This window comes from Heptranchias perlo, chromosome 9 (genome assembly GCF_035084215.1).
Source record: "Heptranchias perlo isolate sHepPer1 chromosome 9, sHepPer1.hap1, whole genome shotgun sequence".
Classification (NCBI taxonomy): domain Eukaryota; kingdom Metazoa; phylum Chordata; class Chondrichthyes; order Hexanchiformes; family Hexanchidae; genus Heptranchias; species Heptranchias perlo.
Genome location: NC_090333.1, coordinates 29,351,107 through 29,373,095, shown reverse-complemented (window position 1 = coordinate 29,373,095; position 21,989 = coordinate 29,351,107). Strand labels below are relative to the sequence as shown.

Sequence of the window (21,989 nt, the reverse complement as noted above, 5' to 3'; positions counted from 1 at the left end):
TACTAATGGAAGAGGGGCCTGTTGCGTGATGATTTTTGTAAGTATATGCTGACTGTCAACATGAGTTACGGCTCACGTCAACTTTGGCACACACCTGAGAAAGGGTTGCCTGACTAATTTATCTGCCTCAGCCAGTAATATATCAGCATATAAACTACCTGATTCAAATGCATTGACGAGTCACTTTGATTTCAGCTACGCTGTTACTTGAGTAACTGTACTTTCACCATAGCCAAAAGTTATGAGCTACCTGAGACTGTACTCAAGTGTTATCAGTAGAATTTCTGTGAAGCATAATGGTGGATGTGTGAAACTTTTGTACTTTGTTTGCTTGAACTATACAAGGTTTTGACCTTTTGAAACTTGTGTTGTATCTCAGAGAGAATTTTGAGCTATATAACATGAACGTGAAGTGCGAGTGGTTACAGTTCTGCCACTAGTGGTGGGAGCAATTTGAGGTGAGGAAATAATAATATGTAGTGTAATGACTTGAATGCAATTGTTTTTATTGCATATTGGTACTAATATGCTAAACAAGCTAAGTGACAATAATGATGCTTGTGCACACCTAAGAACAGCTGGCTGGTTCAAGAGCTACATTCATAGAAGCTTGTGAGCAGGTCCCCTGCCCACCACCTGCAAAGGAGGAGGAAGAAAGATGGTGTCTCTGTCTGGGGGAAATAAAAAGGAGAACACAAATTATTTTCCGAAACAAAAAAAAAATATTGGGTGCTTGTTGGCGGACAGCAGCAGAATGACAAACTGTACAGTGTTTTAGTGTCCTACGCTTTGTGTGGTGTGAAAACAGTAGATTCTTCACAATGCACGGTAATTGGAATTCATGTTTTGTTCCAGAAGGGAAGCATCAAAACAAAACTGTGAAATGCAGTCTGAATTCTACAGTCTCAGCAGATTCATAGTAACCAATGAAGCCTTCTTTGTGGAATATAAACAGGGTAATTTAGCATGATTGTGTATGGCGAAATGCTGTCAGTTTGATTTGAGCATTCCCTTACATTGGATGGCAGCAGCTGCATTTCAAAAACTCAAATTATGTTTGTACAGTAATCCCATTAAAGCTGAAATGACCTATAATAATTTATAAAAATATATAGCTGTAGAGGTTCAGATAAGAGGGCAAATTGGTGGGGAAAGAAATAAGTTCATCTGCAGTCTCTGGTTAAGTTCAAAGGTCATATGGTAAAAGCAGCATGTCATGCAAGTTATTTTTTTTAATTATTTGGCTGAGAGGGTGACAGATGGGTAACCTGTTTCCAGGCCTACGCTACTCATCAAAGCTTTTTCTTCATCATCCCCAAGTAGACTGAGAATGGATACTGAAGTGCAGGGAAATGTAATGCATCCAATCAGTCCATGGTGGCAGGCCACCTCGGTAGACCACAAAATTCTCTTAAATCAAGTGAAAAATCTCAGCGGTGGGACGTGGAATGCTCTTATTCTTTGGACTCATACTCATCAGTCATCAGGTGAACCCAGGTCTCAGATGAAAGGTCTGTATTATAACAGACATTGGGGGAAATTACACCAGATCCTGATTTCATGGCATTTTCCATGCTCAGGTGATTTTAATATGTTCAGATTTATGCAAGTGAGCTCCTGATCCATTTTCGACCTGGCATTAGAAGCTCGCCACGGATGGGGGAAGAATGGGAAATTGCATATCAGTCGACTCTTCAAGGGTTGCTGGCAACATTGCATTGTGGGAAAATTAAAAGGATACAGAAATGGGGTCAGAAATTTGTACAGTCTCTGATGAAAAGCCTTTATAATGGCTGTATGAAATTTGCAAAAATTAAATAGTCTTCAGAAAGGCAGTATGTAACAAAAGCATTCGGTGGCAAAACCATTGGTAGGCAAATTATATGTGGGGGCAGGAAATGGAGTCTGTGGTCAAAAGGTGGAGCATCCAAATTTCCTTTTTTGATAGCAGGTGGCAAGGCTTAACTCCACTGTCTCTGATTTGTCACACTGCTTGTCCGACATCCAGTAATGGATGAGCAGAAATTTCCTCCAACTAAATATTGGGAAGACCGAAGCCATTGTCTTTGGTCCCCGCCACAAACTCCGTTCCCTAGCCACCAGCTTCATCCCTCTCCCTGGCCACTGTCTGAGGCTGAACCAGACTGTTCGCAACCGTGGCATCCTATTTGACCCCGAGATGAGCTTCCAACCACCTATCCGCTCCATCACTACGACCGCCTACTTCCACCTCTGTAACAGCGCCTATCTCCGCCCCGCCTCAGCACAGCTGCTGCTGAAACCCTCATCCATGCCTTTGTTACCTCTAGACTTGACTATTGCAATGCTTTCCTGGCCGGCCTCCTATCTTCCACCCTCCACAAATTTGAGCTGATCCAAAACTCTGCTGCCTGTATCCTAACTTGCACCAAGTCCCGATCACCCATCACCCCTGTACTCGCTGATTTACTTTGGCTCCCGGTCTGGCAACGCCTTTATTTTAAAATTCTCATCCTTGTTTTCAAATCCCTCCAGGGCCTCGCCCCTCCTTATCTCTAAGCTCCTCCAGCCCTACAACCCTCCGAAATCTCTGCTTTCCTCCAATTCTGGCCTCTTGCGCATCTCCGATTTCAGCTGCCTGGGCCCTAAGCTCTGGAATTCACTCCCTAAACCTTACTGCCTCTCCACCTTTCTCTCCTCCTTTAAGACACTCCTTAAAACCTACCTCTTTGACCAAGCTTTTGGTCACCTGTCCTAATATCTCCTTATGTGGCTCGGTGTGAAATTTTGTTTGATAACGCTCCTGTGAAGTGCCTTGGGACGTTTTACTATGTTAAAGGCCCTATATAAATGCAAGTTGTTTTTGTTAACACTGTCTGCCCTACCTGCAAGACCTGAAAACAGTTGCGGAAGAAGATGACATGCCTTAAGAAAGCTGCCACGATAAGACCACCCAGTGGTACCATTTACAGTTACATGCCCAAAATATGTATGCCGCTGTTACTGGGCAACCTGTTGCTTATTAACTTCTGGCCCCCTGCACTTTGGGAAATGCAGCAGCATAGTGATATTAAGCAGTAGTGTTAGGCTGCTGATGCCAATTAGTAGCAAAGGAAGTGAAATAGGTGACTGTGCTATTAGTTCCATATATCTGTGCGCAGCACATTGGCTAATAGTGTAGATGACCCTATATTAGACTGAAGGGGGCAGAGGCAAAAAAAGTTGAGTGCGGCTGTAATCTTCATTACCACGGATTGTACTGTCCCTATGTTTTTTTTATTAATTCGTGTGATATTGGCGTCGCTGGTAAGGCCAGCATTTATTGCCCATCTCTAATTGCCTTTGAGAAGGTGGTGGTGAGCCGCCTTCTTGAACCGCTGCAGTCCGTGTGGTGAAGGTTCTCCCACAGTGCTGTTAGGTGGGGAGTTCCAGGATTTTGACTCAGCGACGATGAAGGAACGGCGATATATTTCCAAGTCAGGATGCTGTGTGACTTGGAGGGGAACGTACAGGTGGTAGTGTTCCCATGCGCCTGCTGCCCTTGTCCTTCTGAGTGGTAGAGGTCACGGGTTTGGGAGATGCTGCCGAAGAAGCCTTGGCGAGTTGCTGCAGTGTATCTTGTAGATGGTACACACTGCAGCCACGGTGTGCCGGTAACGGTGGGAGTGAATGTTTACGGTGGGGAATGGGCTGCTGATCAAACGGGTTTTTTTATTCGTTCATGAGATGTGGGCGTCGCTGGCAAGGCCAGCATTTATTGCCCATCCCTAATTGCACTTGAGAAGGTGGTGATGAGCCGCCTTCTTGAACCGCTGCAGTCCGTGTAGTGAAGGTTCTCTCACAGTGCTGTTCATTAGGGAATTCCAGGATTTTAACCGAGCTTTGTCCTGGATGGTGTTGAGCTTCTTGAATGTTGTGGGAACTGCACTCATCCAGGCAAGTGGAGAGTATGCCATCATACTCCTGACTTGTGCCTTGTAGCTAGTGGAAAGGCTTTGGGGAGTCAGGAGGTGAGTCACTCACCACAGAATACCCACCCTTTGACCTGCTCTTGTAGCCACAGTATTTATGTGGCTGGTCCAGTTAAATTTCTGGTCAATGGTGACCCCAGGATGTCGATGGTGGGGGATTCGGCGATGGTAATGCCGTTGAATGTGAAGGGGAGGTGGTTAGACTCTCTCTTGTTGGAGATGGTCATTGCCTGAAACTTGTCAGGCGTGAATATTAATTGCCACTTATCAGCCCATGCCTGGATGTGATCCAGGTCTTGTTGCATGCGGGCACAGACTGCTTCGTTATCTGAGGGGTTGCGAATGGAACCAAACACTGCAATCATCAGCATTACAGGTTGGCTGCAGGTGTCCTTGCAGCTGAAAGAACTTCAATTTGCTTCTGGAACCTGTAGAACAGGTTCTCCATGGAAATTACCATGTAGTTGTTCCAGGGCGTGCAGATATGGTTGGTGCCTATTGTGATTAGAGGCAATCCAGCTCTACAGCCTACTGATATGCCTGGTATGTCTTATTTCATCTAGTACCACTTAAGGCTTGAACTACTGTGATGGAGTTGTTTTGATAGCAATCCACTGCATTAAGGTAACATTGACTTGCCAATGGGCACTGCACTTGGTGTAGCTTCCAGTTAAACGCTGAGACGCACTGGGATGGAGTGAACATTGGTATTATGGGAGACACTTTGCAGATCCCATCTACTTTTAAGGATCTTCCTGTTCTGCAGACCTCTTGGAAAGACTTTCTGTACACCCAGTTCCTCATTGATATTGGTAAGTGATTCTGCTCCTTCTCATTTCACAAGCATGCAATCCATGGTCTCATTTGGAAAACCAAAGAAAATACATGAAACATTAGCTTGGAAAAATACATTAGTACTCTAAATTTTAGTTGAAACATAAACCATTAAAATTAATGTACAAATTAATTTGCAAAATTCAAAAGTATATACATTGCTGCTCCAAACATTAACCCAAATGTCAGAGATGTGAAATGAGGCTTGTTAAAGACCCTCATTAATATGCTGGATGCATAGTTGGGCTGCTGCTCATTCTGAGAGATTACTGTAGGGTGGAAACCCTGCAGAGGTACTTGCTGCCCAATTTTCCCGGTTGCTGTTCACTTGAATCGTGCCGGCAGTTCCAATAATGCCGGGAGGAATCTCATCGCTTATGTCATGTACCTTCCTTACACATCTGATACAAAACATGATAGTTATGCTTAAACTGGTGGGGTGGGGGAGCGTATATTTCACTAATCATGAGTAGAACGTTTTTATATTCCACTGTCCCTCTGATTGGTGACCAGCCTTACCTTATTTTAAAGAAGCATTCACTGTTTTGTCTCGGATTTGCCAGTTGCACCTTTTTGCACTTGCCTGTTTCCCTTTCTTGTTAAGCCAGCAGTGTATATTGAAGATTGGTCACAGAATGACTCAGAGGAAGAAGTGGTGTTAGTAAATAGAAAGAAAAAAAGTGACACAAATGTACCCAGGATCTGTGCAAATTTGCAAGTTTTGGAAAAGAGGAAGGGTGACCCCAGAGACACCATGGCACTAGATCACCTGTTGGCTCATCCACCACATAGGTGACTAGCAGTTTGGGCTGCATTTTCTGCACTACCGATTGTGTAAATCTGCAACTCACATTGTTACGAATGGTAATATCCCCAAAGCTACTTTTACCAATAATGCCAACTCTCAGTAATTTGGTTGCTTATATTCTATGTCCATCAGTTTCTCTCTTGGTCAATTGACAGTCAGAGAATGTTGTGCAGAAAATAAAACTTTTCTGCTTGCCCAGTTTTAAACCTGATTTCTGGGGTTTCCTATAGGAGTCTTGCTTTCCTCAGCAACCCTGGAAACTCCCCGAATAATTAAAATTGTTGGTTTCTTGTAAAATACTAGATATCTTTACAATAAAATTTCAGCTTTATAGGGGGGCTTTAAAAAAGAATGTTCTTCATTATTGGTTTTCAACCACTTTTTCCCTTTTTACCCTGAAGGAGCTGACTCATTGGGTCCAGTTTCACCTGAACCAGCAACCCTTCTTAATCTCAGTCAAATGACTATACTTCATGCCTCACACTTGACAGTGAGTGATAGCCTGCTATTCAACAGTGCATGCCGTCACAGCTGACCTTGGTCCTGTTCTTTCTTGATATCAATAAGAGTGTACTTTCCACCCAGGGCCATTGCACAGCATTCAGGAGCACAAACTCTGACTGAAGCTTTTTTTCTCCTCCTTAGCCCAGAGGCATAGAGACCAATTGTGTTATTCCCTCCCTAAATCTCTCCACCTCTCTACCTCTCCTCCTTTAAGACGCCCTTTAAAACCTACCTCTTTGACCAAGCTTTTGGTCACCTGTCCTAATATCTCCTTATGTGGCGTGGTTTCAAATTATGTCTGATAACACTCCTGTGAAGCACCTTGGACGTTTTACTATGTTAAAGCTGCTATATAAATGCAAGTTGTTATTACTATAGCCTCAGCATTGATCAGCCAACTAAGCCCTCTGCTCTGTGAGGCTTTGTAATGCAGTGGGCAGTGCTTTTATCCTCTAAGTATCAAGGGAGCTTTATGACCACTTTTAGACATTTTGCAACATATAAAATGCAGTGAGTATCCATTTTGAAGTGCTAAACATGGTAGTTTTTGGCTGTTTATCTGCTTTCTGTTTTGCTCAGGCGCCCCTGACCCAACAGCAGGTGCCAGCATTCATGATGAGAACTGCTGGCATCTTGACGAGGAGCAAGTTCGAGAGCAAGTCAAGCAGTTCCTATCACAGGGAGGATACTACGGGTCTGGCAAGCAACTAAATTCTATGTTTGCAAAGGTGAGATTCTTTCAGTACAAAAGTTATTTTCCAAAAGCCAGGCTTCTGAGTAAAGCCTCCGGTAACTGAAGATCAGAATGTCTTATATGAGCTCTCCTGTCAGCAAGGTCTCTCAACTCTCTAATTCTTTGGAAGTTTTAGCTCCACCCTGCTTTTAGTCAGAATTAAGTTCAGTGCAGTTGGACCAGTTTTTTAAATATAATAATGGATTAGCTTATTTTTACAGATTGGTCAAATAGTTATCCTCATTTCTGTTATCCATTTCAAATATAGGATTGCAGCAGTGGCAGATTTTGTGTTTAGCTCAAGGAACCAATTTCCAACAACTGAGGTGAAATAGAATTCTAACGATTGATTGATTAACTTATATTAAGGGGATTTTTTATTTCTGAAAAACTGGTTCTCAAGTACCTGACCTTACACTATCCCTCATCTCGCATCACGGCACCATTTTTCTGTTGACGACATCGAACCACATAAGAAAACTCAACAGCTATAATGGTGACGGTAACAAAAGATATGAGTTCAGTAAAATTGCAGTAGGTACATTCCAAAAAGATAAACAGTGCAAAACTATATTATAAAAAATTAATTTGGAGGTTTGTTCCAGGCAGTAACACTTTGAGACTTGAATCACATTCACAAGAGCCTTGTTCAAGCAGTTCATGAACGTTATCTGGTCTCCAAGGATGTTACTGTGTTCCAACATCTTCCCAGCCTTCTTCAAAAGTCTATTGCAGAGCTGACCAATATGGGGTTGACTTAGTTTATTTTTTAATAGAAAAGTGGTTGTGCTTTGTTGACTAACCCGAACTGAAGTGTATTTTTGAAGTTTTTTTTCCCTATTTTCTTTTTTTCACCCTCTTCCCCATTCTAATGTCAGTATATATATAAATAAATAAAATGGGTGGCTTGGTTGTACAGGGCCTTATTGTGCATTGTCACACTGGGAGAATTCAAGATTCAAATCTGGCTTCAGCTTTCTTTTAAGCTTAGCTTAGGTGGAAATGCTATCAGATGCAACAGGGAGTAATGGGAGGTATCTCAGCAGCATGATGAAAGGGAAAAAAAGAAACAGAAGGGAGAGAGGTTTCCGTCTTGTGTAACACTTCAAAATTGGCTACAAAGCAGCAATGACAGAGGCAACGTTTACTCATTTGTCCTGTCAGCTGGAGATGGAGATGTGTGACTAAGACCTGTAATAGATGAAAGAAAATGAAAATAAAATTAAACTAATGGTAAGTGCTCCTCAGAAGGGGAATGTCCAGACAGCCCAATGCTGTAGAGAATAGAACAGTTACAGTCCCTAGTTTTGTTATTGCTCAAGCCCACCAAATTTGATTTATTCTGGAGTTCAGACCACTTTTTAGGATTCACTGAAGTTGAAAGTTTAGCATGCATGATGGTGGAGCAGGAGGAGGAAAGGAGCTAATGTCATGAATACAATCAAACCATCTGGATAGGGAGAGAAAGGTGGCAAAATTGTTTCCATTTTCCTAAAAAAAATTCTATCCTACTCCATTTCTCCCTTTGACCATTTACTGTTCAAGGCAGTGGTTCATGCTTGGGTGCAGTTCCACATCACTAGGAACTCTCAAGTATCGTAGCTGAGTGGCTATTCTTCACATGAATCTGGTCCAGGAGTGCTGGTCGACTATTTCACTAAAGGAGGAGAGCAGCAATGACAGCTGAGCCCAATCCTGTCCTTGTCCAACGTCTACATGTGCTTTTCTGAAAGGGGGGAATAGTCAGGGTCGTCACTAGATGGCAATCAGAAGCAGTGGCTCGGCCTTTTTTCCCCTTTCCCACCCCAGTTCACATTGAATCCGAGTGATATATGTATTACTTACATATTGCATATTGCAGCATTGGTCTTTTTGTTCAAATAAACTTACACAGAAATTTGCAGGGCTATGGGAAAGTGCAGGGGAATGGGACTAACTGGATAGCTCTTTCAAAGAGCTGGCACAGACACAATGGGCCGAATAGCCTCCTTCTGTGCTGTATGATTATAGGAAAATTTTTCAGTCGAAATCTTTGATGTTAATATTAACTCATTTATTCTGTCAGCTGGAGATGGAGATGTGTGCCTAAGATGTGTTTGGCCAAGAAACGAATGAGAAAAATGCAACATGTTTCAGAAACTTTCAAATATACTTTAAATCAGCCCATAATACACAAATTTCCCCAACAGGACAGTGAACCTTATTGATCACATTATTTAAAATTCTCACTGTGCCTTTAGCGGCACTGGCAGACTTTCTCCACCCACTCATCAAAGTTATATAAACTCTGAAATCTTCTTCTCTGCTGTTCTTTCTAGATAAAGAATATTGATGAGTGATATTAACTTGTTAATATTCTATTTTTTTAAAATGTTGACAAATGTTGTGCTTATATTTAATGGATAATTGCAGTTTAGAACCCCATATTCAGATTGAAAGAATCATCTGAATACCAAGATTAGATTAAACCTCAAGCTCCTTCCCCATTTTTAAAAGAGGAAAGGGATTGTTGGTAATGGATTGTGACCATAGAAAAGTACAGAATAGGAAAAGACTGTGCAGTCCATCTGGCTGGTTGCAAAAACTAATACCCCTTGATCACCCACTCCATCAAAAACCTATCAAAGTTTTTCATAAATATTCCCACGCATTCTGCCTCCCTGAGCAGTTTGTTCCACATGTTCATTGCTCTATGCGTTAAGAAGTTATAACTACACTGCTTCTTCTCTCTTCTAAGTTTAAGTTTGTGTCCCCTCCTTTTAGAATTTATGGCGATCTTAAATATATCATTGAGATTCAATTTATGTATTATGTTTGAATCTCTCCATTCAGATTTCTGCCCCTTTGTCAGCACCTGAACAACCATAACCAAAGTCATGAGGAGCATTCTCTGTGTCTATGATGCATTATCCATCCTCGTCTTCCTCAACCTTTCTGCAGCCTTTGACGTGGTTGACCAAACCGTCCTCCACCAAAACCTCATCACTATTTTCCAGCTCGTAGACTGCCCTCGCCTTGTTACACTCTTACCTGTCCAATCGTAGCCAGAGCATTTCTGAAAGGCTTCTCTTCCCACCCCCTGCACTCACATCAGGTGTCCCCCATGGTCCACTCCTCCTTCTCATCATCCCCTGGTAAAGAGGTCTGCTTCCACATTTATGCCATTGACATCCAGCTCTCCCTATCCACCACCTTTCTCACTACCTCCACTACTTCTGTACTATCTAACTGCTTGTCCAACATCCAGTCATGAATAAGCCATAACTTCCTCCAGCTGAACTTTGGAAGACCAAACCCATTATTTTCAGCCCCCAGTTACAGATTCCATAACCTCACCACTGAGTCCATCATCCTCCCCGGCAACTGATGTTAAGAACATAAGAAATAGGAGCAGGAGTAGGCCAATCGGCCCCTCGAGCCTGCTCCGCCATTCAATAAGATCATGGCTGATCTGATCCCAACCACAAATCTAAAGAACACAAGAAGTAGGAGATTGTTTGCAACCTCAATGTCCTATTTCAGCCCCACACTGAACTTTGAACCCCATATGCTCTCCATCACAAAGACCACCTATTTTCACCTCCGTAACATTATCTAGCTTTTTCAGCTTCTGAAACCCCTCATCCTCGCCTTTGTTGCCTCCTGACCAGATTATTCCAATGTTCCCCTGGCCGGCCTCCCATTCTTCACCTGCTGTAAAGCTCATCCAAAACTCTGCTGCCCATATTTAACCTGCACCAAGGTCTGCTCACCATCACCCCTGTCTTTGCTGACCTACATTGAATTCCAATCCCTCAACGCCTCCAATTTAAAATTCTCATCCTTGTCTTTAAATCCTTTCATGTCCTCGTTCCTCCCTATCTCTGCAACCTCCTCCAGCCTTACAACCACCTCTGAACTCTCCATTCATCTGACTGTGGCCTCGTGTGCTTTCTACTCTCCCTTCACCCCACCATTGGTGGCCATGCCTTCACCTACATAGGCTTCACACTCTGGAATTCTCTCCTTAAACCCTTCCACCTCCCTCTCCTCCTTTAAGATCCTTCTTAAAACCCACCTCTGATCAATATTTCCTTCTCTGCCTCGACGTCCATTTTGTCATTCATGCCTCTGTGAAGTGCTTTGGAATGTTTTTCTGTGTTAAAGGTTCTATATAAATGCAAGTTGTTCTTGTTGTACTTCATCTTTTATATTGTCATCTTCTTTATCATCATCTTCATCAATTTCTTCATCTTCATCTGTTTCTTTTTCTTCTTCATCACCTTCATCTTTTTCTTCATCGTCATCTTCAATAATATCTCCCATGCTTTCTTTTCTCCAGAGTAAACAGTCCCAGGCTCTTCACCCCTCCTAATAGTTCAGATTGGTTAAGCTAGGTATCAGTTTGGCTGGCCTTTTCTGCACTGCCTTAAATATCAAATGTGTGGACATCTTTGCTGTAGTGTAGCAACAGACTCATTATCACTTGGGATTTGTGCTCTATCCCTCTTGGCTACACAACCTAAGATCTAAATAGCTTTTCCTACTGCTACAGCATGCTGCACTTTTGTTTTCAGTGAGCTATCCACCACTATCCCCAGATCCCTCTACTGTGTTATATTTAGTTATATTTCTGTTATTTATTTTCTTTCCCTAGTCTCATTACCTTGCCTTTGCCCATATTAAATGCTATTTATCACGCATCAGCCCACCTTCCCAACCTATCTATATCCCTTTGTATTTGGTTCCCCTCTTTCCAATTGCTTAAGCCCCACTCCAAAATGTGAAATCATCTGCAGCATTAACTTTGTTTTTGTCCCTAGCTCCAGAACATTCATACTTTTAACTGCAATGGACACAGCACTAATCCATGTGACACTGCACTTACCATAGTGATGCAGTTCAGTTCACAACCACCCTTTGCTTTCTCTGGTTTAACCAATTTTCAGTCCACCTCAAAAACTTGCTTCCTATTTCTACCTTGTGGACTTAATAGTTGTGTGTCCCAATATCAAAAACCTTGCCAGAATCTAAATATATTAAGTCCACAAAATTTCCATTGCCAACAAAGTCTGTTATTTCCTTGAAGAACTCCAGTAAATTCATTAATTAAGACCATTCTCCCATAAATCCATCCAGATGTCTTCTTACTATTACCATACCTATCTAGGTCTTTCATTATCCCCTCTTTCAGGAAGCCTTCTCATACTTTACCCACAACACATGTTGGGTTCACTGGCCTGTATTGTTTGGCCTGTGCCTATTGTGCCTATGCCCTTTTTAAAGGTTAATCTTATGTTAGCTATTTTCCAATCCATGGGCAGTACTCTCTTTTTCATATTTCCCTCAAATAGTGACAAGGATGTCACTGATTTTGCCAGCCACTTCTGAAAGTACCTTTGTATGAAGTCCTTCTGATCCTAGTGTCTTATCTTCCTTTTAACTTCTTCAATCTATCAGTGACCAACTTATCTGAAATTTCTATTTCCTTTAGTACTTCCACCCTCTCTCTCTGCTCTCCCTCCTCCCCTCCCCCCCCAAGATTCAACTTCCTCGCTGGGAAGATTATCCATGATCACCTCCGTGAACACAAAAAGGAAGAATTCATTTAGTATACTTGTAGTCTCTTATTCATTAGATATGATGTCACTTTTGATCTTTCAATGGTTCCCACCACTTTCTTTTTCACCTCTTGCTGCAAATAAATCTATAGATATGGTTGAGACTTCAATATTTTCTGATGTGGAGATGCCGGTGATGGACTGGGGTTGACAATTGTAAACAATTTTACAACACCAAGGTGAATGTGGAACTGAAATCCTCGAACCTATCGCATTTATAAATCACAGAACAATGCCTGGTGATTACAGAGAGTCTTTTCAACTGCCCGTTGCCAAGGCAACCAAAGTGTTCAGACAGATAGGTGTTACCTACAGGCCCACCGAATATACAAACGGCCAGAACTAAAAAAACAGATGATGTGGAGATGCCAATTAAAAAAAACAGAGCGAGAGAGGTAGAAACATAGAAACATCCGGAAGGAAAAGACAGCAATTGACCCGTTATATTAAAAACAGATAACATTTGTTCGCTGGTGGGGTAAAGTGTAGCGTGACATGAACCCAAGATCCCAGTTGAGGCCGTCCTCATTGGTGCGGAACTTGGCTATCAATTTCTGCTCGATGATTTTGCGTTGTCGAGTGTCTCGAAGGCCGCCTTGGAAAACGCTTACCTGAAGGTCGGTGGCTGAATGTCCTTGACTGCTGAAGTGTTCCCCGACTGGGAGGGAACCCTCCTGTCTGGCGATTTTTAAAAATTTTTTTATTCGTTCATGGGATGTGGGCGTCGCTGGCAAGGCCGGCATTTATTGCCCATCCCTAATTGCACTCGAGAAGGTGGTGGTGAGCCGCCTTCTTGAACCACTGCAGTCCGTGTGGTGACGGTTCTCCCACAGTGCTGTTAGGAAGGGAGTTCCAGGATTTTGACCCAGCGACAATGAAGGAACGGCGATATATTTCCAAGTCGGGATGGTGTGTGACTTGGAGGGGAACGTGCAGGTGGTGGTGTTCCCATGCGCCTGCAGCTCTTGTCCTTCTAGGTGGTAGAGGTCGTGGGTTTGGGAGGTGCTGTCGAAGAAGCCTTGGCGAGTTGCTGCAGTGCATCCTGTGGATGGTGCACACTGCAGCCACAGTGCGCCGGTGGTGAAGGGAGTGAATGTTTAGGGTGGTGGATGGGGTGCCAATCAAGCGGGCTGCTTTATCTTGGATGGTGTCGAGCTTCTTGAGTGTTGTTGGAGCTGCACTCATCCAGGCAAGTGGAGAGTATTCCATCACACTCCTGACTTGTGCCTTGTAGATGGTGGAAAGGCTTTGGGGAGTCAGGAGGTGAGTCACTCGCCGCAGAATACCCAGCCTCTGACGTGCTCTCGTAGCCACAGTATTTATATGGCTGGTCCAGTTAAGTTTCTGGTCAATGGTGACCCCCAGGATGTTGATGGTGGGGGATTCGGCGATGGTAATGCCGTTGAATGTCAAGGGGAGGTGGTTAGACTCTCTCTTGTTGGAGATGGTCATTGCTTGGCACTTATCTGGCGCGAATGTTACTTGCCACTTATGAGCCCAAGCCTGGATGTTGTCCAGGTCTTGCTGCATGCGGGCTCGGACTGCTTCATTATCTGAGGGGTTGTGAATGGAACTGAACACTGTGCAGTCATCAGCGAACATCCCCATTTCTGACCTTATGATGGAGGGAAGGTCATTGATGAAGCAGCTGAAGATGGTTGGGCCTAGGACACTGCCCTGAGGAACTCCTACAGCAATGCCCTGGGGCTGAGATGATTGGCCTCCAACAACCACGACCATCTTCCTTTGTGCTAGGTATGACTCCAGCCACTGGAGAGTTTTCCCCCTGATTCCCATTGACTTCAATTTTACTGGGGCTCCTTGGTGCCACACTCTGTCAAATGCCGCCTTGATGTCAAGGGCAGTCACTCTCACCTCACCTCTGGAAGTCAGCTCTTTTGTCCATGTTTGGACCTAGGCTGTAATGAGGTCTGGAGCCGAGTGGTCCTGGCGGAACCCAAACTGAGCATCGGTGAGCAGGTTATTGGTGAGTAAGTGCCGCTTGATAGCACTGTCGACGATACCTTCCATCACTTTGCTGATGATTGAGAGTAGACTGATGGGGCGGTAATTGGCCGGATTGGATTTGTCCTGCTTTTTGTGGACAGGACATACCTGGGCAATTTTCTACATTGTCGGGTAGATGCCAGTGTTGTAGCTGTACTGGAACAGCTAGACTAGAGGCGCAGCTAGTTCTGGAGCACAAGTCTTCAGCACTACAGCTGGGATGTTGTCGGGGCCCATAGCCTTTGCTGTATCCAGTGCACTCAGCCGTTTCTTGATATCAAGCGGAGTGAATCGAATTGGCCGAAGACTGGCTTCCGTGATGGTGGGGATATCGGGAGGAGGCTGAGATGGATCATCCACTCGGCACTTCTGGCTGAAGATGGTTGCAAACGCTTCAGCCTTGTCTTTTGCACTCACGTGCTGGACTCCGCCATCATTGAGAATGGGGATGTTTGCAGAGCCTCCTCCTCCCGTTAGTTGTTTAATTGTCCACCACCATTCACGACTGGATGTGGCAGGACTGCAGAGCTTTGATCTGATCCGTTGGTTGTGGAATCGCTTAGCTCTGTCTATAGCATGTTGCTTCCGCTGTTTAGCATGCATGTAGTCCTGAGTTGTAGCTTCACCAGGTTGGCACCTCATTTTTAGGTACGCCTGGTGCTGCTCCTGGCATGCTCTTCTACACTCCTCATTGAACCAGGGTTGATCCCCTGGCTTGTTGGTAATGGTAGAGTGAGGAATATGCCGGGCCATGAGGTTACAGATTGTGCTGGAATACAATTCTGCTGCTGCTGGTGGCCCACAGCGCCTCATGGATGCCTAGTTTTGAGGTGCTAGATCTGTTCTGAATCTATCCCATTTAGCACGGTGGTAGTGCCACACAACACGTTGGATGGTGTCCTCAGTGCGAAGACGGGACTTCATCTCCACGAGGACTGTGCGGTGGTCACTCCTACCAATACTGTCATGGACAGATGCATTTGCGACAGGTAGATTGGTGAGGACGAGGTCAAGTAAGTTTTTCCCTCGTGTTGGTTCGCTCACCACCTGCCGCAGGCCCAGTCTAGCAGCTATGTCCTTCAGGACTCGGCCAGCTTGGTCAGTAGTGGTGCTACCGAGCCACTCTTGGTGATGGATTGTTGCACGGTGTCCGTTCATCCGTTGTCGCAGCGTTTGCATGGTCTCGCCAATGTACCATGCTCTGGGGCATCCTTTCCTGCAACGTATGAGGTAGACAATGTTGGCCGAGTCACAGGAGTATGAACCATGTACCTGGTGGGTGGTGTCCTCTTGTGTGATGGTGGTATCTGTGTCGATGATCTGGCATGTCTTGCAGAGGTTACCGTGGCAGGGTTGTGTGGTGTCATGGACGCTGCTCTCCTGAAAGCTGGGTAATTTGCTGTCCTATGGACAGGCCCTGCGAATACACAGGGTCCGCTCAGACGAGGAAGAACGCGATGGACACCTACAGACGCTGAAAGACGCCCTAGTAAGAATGGGATATGACGCTCGACTCATCGATCGACAGTTCCGACGGGCCACAGCGAAAAATCGCATAGACCTCCCCAGAAGACTAACACGGGACACAACCAACAGAGTACCCTTCGTCGTCCAGTACTTCCCCGGAGCGGAGAAACTACGCCATGTTCTCCGCAGCCTTCAACATGTCATCAATGACGACGAACACCTCGCTATGGCCATCCCCACACCTCCACTACTCGCCTTTAAACAGCCACCCAACCTCAAACAGACCATCGTTCGCAGCAAATTACCCAGCTTTCAGGAGAACAGCGTCCACGACACCACACAACCCTGCCACGGTAACCTCTGCAAGACATGCCAGATCATCGACACAGATACCACCATCACACAAGAGGACACCACCCACCAGGTGCATGGTTCATACTCCTGTGACTCGGCCAACGTTGTCTACCTCATACGTTGCAGGAAAGGATGCCCCAGAGCATGGTACATTGGCGAGACCATGCAAACACTGCGACAATGGATGAACGGACACCGCGCAACAATCGCCAGACAGGAGGGTTCCCTCCCAGTCGGGGAACACTTCAGCAGTCAAGGACATTGAGCCACCGACCTTCAGGTAAGCGTTCTCCAAGGCGGCCTTCGAGACACTCGACAACGCAAAATCGTCGAGCAGAAATTGATAGCCAAGTTCCGCACCCATGAGGACGGCCTCAACCAGGATCTTGGGTTCATGTCACGCTACACGTTACCCCACCAGCGAACAAATGTTATCTGTTTTTAATATAACGGGACAATTGCTGTCTTTTCCTTCCGGATGTTTCTATGTTTCTACCTCTCTCGCTCTTTTTTTAATTGGCATCTCCACATCATCTGTTCTTTTAGTTCTGGCCGTTTGTATATTCGGTGGGCCTGTAGGTCACACCTATCTGTCTGAACACTTTGGTTGCCTTGGCAATGGGCAGTTGAAAAGACTCTCTGTAATCACCAGGCATTGTTCTGTGATTTTATAAATGCGATAGGTTCGAGGATTTCAGTTCCACATTCACCTGAGGAAGGAGGAAGCCTCCGAAAGCTTGTGGATTTTAAAATAAAATTGTTGGACTATAACTTGGTGTTGTAAAATTGTTTACAATAATCAATATCTCCTGCCATTTTAACCTCATTTTTATTTCCGCTCTTCTGACCAGTTTGTTGGCCTCCTTTATCTTTTTTTAAATTTCTGTCAGTCCACCTAGTTACCTGTAGCCTTATACATTGGAAGCAATCTCTTTTTTTATCCTTAAGTCCCTTTTTGCTTTTATTTTGTAACTTCAGTGGTTGCCTATGCATTCCATGTTAGGGTGATGACCTCTCGATGTGAATGCCTAGGATGTTGATGTGAATATTAACTGATCATATTGCATAATAATTTACCATGTACAGTGTTGATCGTGTTAATGTCTTTCATTTATTGTGCTGTTTCAAAATTTTTTCCTGTAAGAGAATTTTCAGATTATTTGCTTTTTTAAAAAAAAATGAACATGATACAGATTATTAAAAAAAAAAGGAGATTTTTGGCTTTAAAGAGGATGGGGAAAAAACTTGAAGCAGCACCAGTTCTCTGGCAAAGCATAACATTTGCATTCTGATTGCTGATTTTAAATTTTGTTTCAACCACAGGTACGAGAAATGCTGAAGATGAGGGATTCAAATGGTGCCAGGATGTTGACATTAATAACAGAACAGTTCATGGCTGACCCACGACTCTCTCTCTGGAGGCAACAAGGCACGGGCATGACAGACAAATGCCGACAGCTTTGGGATGAGTTGGGTAAGTGTAGAGGAGAAGATTGTGTAGGCAAGCAATGCAGTATTTTAACCCTTGCTCCCAATAGATTCCTTTGCAAAGCATTTAAAAATAACAGATACCTGTAAATGCATGCAAGGCTGTAATCTAATAAAATTCCGATGGTTTGCATAACGAATAATGGAGATACAAAACAAATGCCACAACTGGTGAAATCTAGTTTTAGATTTTAAAATCTAAACAGAAAATGATGGCGATGCACAGCAAGGCAGCCTGCATCTGTGGAGAGAACTGACAAGTTTACGTTGCAGGTGCAGATTCTTCAGAAGAACAGTGGAACGATGTAACAAATCATCTCAGTCAAGCAATGGTCAGAAGCATTGACATTTAAAGATACAAAGGGTGTGTAAATAGCTAAGGAAGAGGGAGGCTTGGGGAAGTGCGAGCAAATGAGGGAGATGGGAACCCTGGGGGTCAGGTATGAAATTGAAACAGATTTGAAAATGAGGATATGGCTGAAGTCTGAAGTTATTGAAGGCAGTTTTCAGACCAGAGGGTTGTATGGTGCTGAGAGGAGATATCGTTCATTAAGCTCAACGCGAGCTTCAAGAACAATAGCTCATCTTTGTTCTGAATGCCAAGATTAGGTTACATCTTTTGATTTAATTTTGTATGTTTTATTTTATGTAATAGTTCCTTGTCACTTTTTAGGCACAAATTGCTCTATGCATTGCCCAAGGGGGTGGTGGAGGCAGATTCAATTATGGCCTTCAAAAGGGAACTGGATAAATACTTGAAAGGAAAAAATTTACAGGGCTACGGGGAAAGGGCGGGGGAGTGGGACTAGCTGGATTGCTCTTGCATACAGCCGGCACGGACTCTATGGGCTGAATGGCCGCCTTCCATGCTGTAGCCTTTTCTATGATTCTATGATTCTATTTAAATACTTAAAGTAAACCATTGAGGAATTAGTACAGATCAGAGATGGGTGCCTTTACTTCGTAAACCATCAAAGAATCCGGACAAACCATGCTTTTATCCAGTAACCATCAGAGAATCAGTACAGACCCAACTCATCCCAAAGCTGTCGGCATTTGTCTTTACCCACTGAACCTGCAAAAGGAGACTAGGCCACATCGGAGGGCAGTTAAGACTGGAGTAACGTATAGGCCAGACTGAGAAAGGACGGCAGATATGCTTCTCCAAAGGACATTAGTGAATCAGTTAGATTTTTCTGATAGCTTTGTGATCACTTTTACTGATACCAGCTTTTTATAAACTAAATTCAAATTCTGAAACTGCCACAGTGGGATTGGAACTCATGTTTTCTGGATTATCAGTCCAGTAACATAACCACTGCACTGCCATACCCCTTGTATGTTTGCATTGATGTTATGGCTTTGACTAAATCTCGGTTCACTGGTGTCAACACCTTGATCCGTATTGAAGCCTCCCCACCTGGCTATACTTCCCACCGCCTGCCCTACCCAAACTGCTGCAGTAGCAATGTAGCCCTTATCATCAAATCATACTGTGGTCTCTTCCCCCTATTCATCTGGCACTTTCTGCTCCTTCAAGCACTTCACTTTGTTCTACCTCTCTCACTTTTCTTTTAAAAGCCTTAGGACTGAGAGCGATAGATTTTTGTCAAGGGGAATTATGGATGGGCAATAAATGCTGGCCTAGCCAGCGACGCCCACATCCCATGAATGAATATATTAAAAAAAAGATTTTTGTTAGGTGAAGGTATCAAGGGATATGGAGAAATGGATGGAATATGGAGTTGAGGTACAGCTCAGTCATGATCTAGTAGAATAGCGGAATATTTTATTAGGAGGGGTGACAAGAGGTAGGTTTTAAGGAGGGCCTTAAAGGAGGAGAGGGAGGTGGAGGGGTTTTAGGAGGGAATTGCAGAACCATGGGGTCTAGACAATTGAAGGCACAAACACCAATGGTGAGTGAAGGGAGGGGATCTTGCAAGCAATGCCAGAGTAAGAGGAACGCGAAGTTCGGAGGTGGCAGCTTGTAGGGCTGGAGGAGGTTAGCGAGATAGGGAGGGGCAAACTACAAGGTTGAGAATTTTGAATTTGAGGCATTGGGTGACTGGAAGCCAACGTAGGTTCCCCTGGGATGGTCCCCATCTTTGCTCCACCAAGTCCAAAGGGCGCAGATTTGAATGTATCTGGCGCACAACTGGTTTAGCCATCCATTGCCAAAGTTGGCTGGACCACACCAAGCACTATTGGGCCTCACTCTGCTCTGCCAAAACCCCTTACTACTTCAGGATCATTGGATCATTCTTGAGAGTAAAGATAATGCCCGGCTTCTTCTTCCCACTACTAACCATCTCCTTAAACCCCGCTCCCTTACCCCTCTCCACCCTCACATCCAGCAACATGTGAGAAACTCATGGACTTAGTCACCAAGGTTGAGACGATCTATTCAGGTGCCTAGCCTGCTTTCCCCCCCTTCCCTTGCCCACCAAGCCAAACCTCCACCTAGGATCCCCACTGCCCTAGCCCTGAACATGCATCTCTCTCTTGTTTCTCTCTTATATCCCCTCATGCCCTCTCTGAGCTCATCTTAAAAATGAAATCCACATCCTGCTCACCACCCGACTTCCCTTCCTGGCTGCTGTGCTATCTGGCATTGTAAATGGTTCCTGCTCCTCAGGTACCTGACCCTATATAATCTCTATCATAAAGACTCTGTAACATTGCCACCCCTGCCTCAGCCCATTATCCATGCCATTTTCACTTCCAGATTCAACAGTTCCAATATTCTTCTGACCAGCCTTCCATACTCCACCCTCTGTGAAGCTCGTCCAACTCTGCTGCCTATATCCTATCCCACATCAAATCCTGCTCACCAGAGCCAAATTAAGAATTCCTGAGGCCCTGTGCACCAATAATATTCACCCCCCCCACACAGTAATTCCCATCCTGAGTGTTAAGGGGAATGTTACCCAGCTGTGAGGTAAGAGTCTAAGAGCCTTGTGTATTTAGAATTCATGGTTTGCTGCTCTACGTTACCCCCAGTCTTGGTTTAATCTGAATATCGACATTCTCAGTTTAACCTGTTACCAGCCAGTACATCAACATTGACATATTTCATTTAAAGTGGGATAACAGAAAATATTGTCCTACAAAACACCAAGTAAGTTATATCCACTTTTACTTCACACGAGAAGTTACTTACCTGATGAGCAACTTGGAACATAAGAACATAAGAAATAGGAGCAGGAGTAGGCCATACGGCCCCTCGAGCCGCTCCGCCACTCAATAAGATCATGGCTGATCTTCGACCTCAACTCCACTTTCCAGCCCGATCCCCATATCCCTTGATTCCCCTAGAGTCCAAAAATCTATCTATCTCAGCCTTGAATATACTCAATGACTCAGCATCCACAGCCCTCTGGGGTAGAGAATTCCAAAGATTCACAACCCTCTGCTTGAAGAAATTCCTCCTTATCTCAGTCTTGAATGGCCGACCCCTTATCCTGCGACTATGCCCTCTAGTTCTTGACTCTCTAGCCAGGGGAAACAATCTCTCAGCATCTACCCTGTCAAGCCCCCTCATAATCTTATATGTTTCAATGAGATCACCTCTCATTCTTCTAAACTCCAGAGAGTATAGGCCCATTCTACTCAACCTCTCCTCATAGAACAACCCTCTCATCCCAGGAATTAATCGAGGAGAGAGGAGGACAACGAAGAAGAAAAACTATAAATCCAGGTAACTGCACTGTAACAGTTTTCATGAGACTAGGGTTGAGAAGGTTTGGTGTCAAACACTGTCGTGCCTCACACGTAAGGTTCTGAGAATGGGGAGGTATGTGCAAAGTACTGTATTTTCTTACACACCAAAGTCTCTCAGATCCTGGTTTCTGCACAATGCTCCCTTAACTGCGTAGCTTCAGCGACCAAAAACCCCCGGGTTCATAGAATCATAGAATGGTTACAGCACAGAAGGAGGCCATTCGGCCCATTGATCCCATGCCAGCTCTTTGTAAGAGCAATTCAGTTAGTCCCATTCCCCTGCTTTTTCCCTGTAGCCCTTCAGATTTTTTCCCTTCAAGTATTTATCCAATTCCTTTTTGAAAGCCGCAATTGAATCTGCTTCCACCACCCTTTCAGGCAGCGCATTCCAGATCATAACTATTTGCTGCATAAAACAGTTTTCCTCATGTCGCCTTGGTTCTTTTGCCAATCATATTAAATCTGTGTCCTCTGGTTCTCAACCATTCTGCCAATGGGAACAGTTTATTTTTATTTACTTTATC

The 21,989-nt window shown here is 44.2% G+C and overlaps 1 protein-coding gene across 1 annotated transcript in view; it reads left to right on the top strand.

The window, feature by feature from the left end:
• The window catches only part of zswim5 (zinc finger, SWIM-type containing 5), a 214,829-nt gene that overhangs the window by 147,520 nt on the left and 45,320 nt on the right, over window positions 1-21,989 (top strand). The window contains exons 3-4 of the mRNA XM_067990098.1: window positions 6,676-6,824; window positions 17,581-17,731. Coding sequence (XP_067846199.1) covers window positions 6,676-6,824; window positions 17,581-17,731 — 300 coding nt within the window. The remainder of the gene's footprint in view (window positions 1-6,675; window positions 6,825-17,580; window positions 17,732-21,989) is intronic.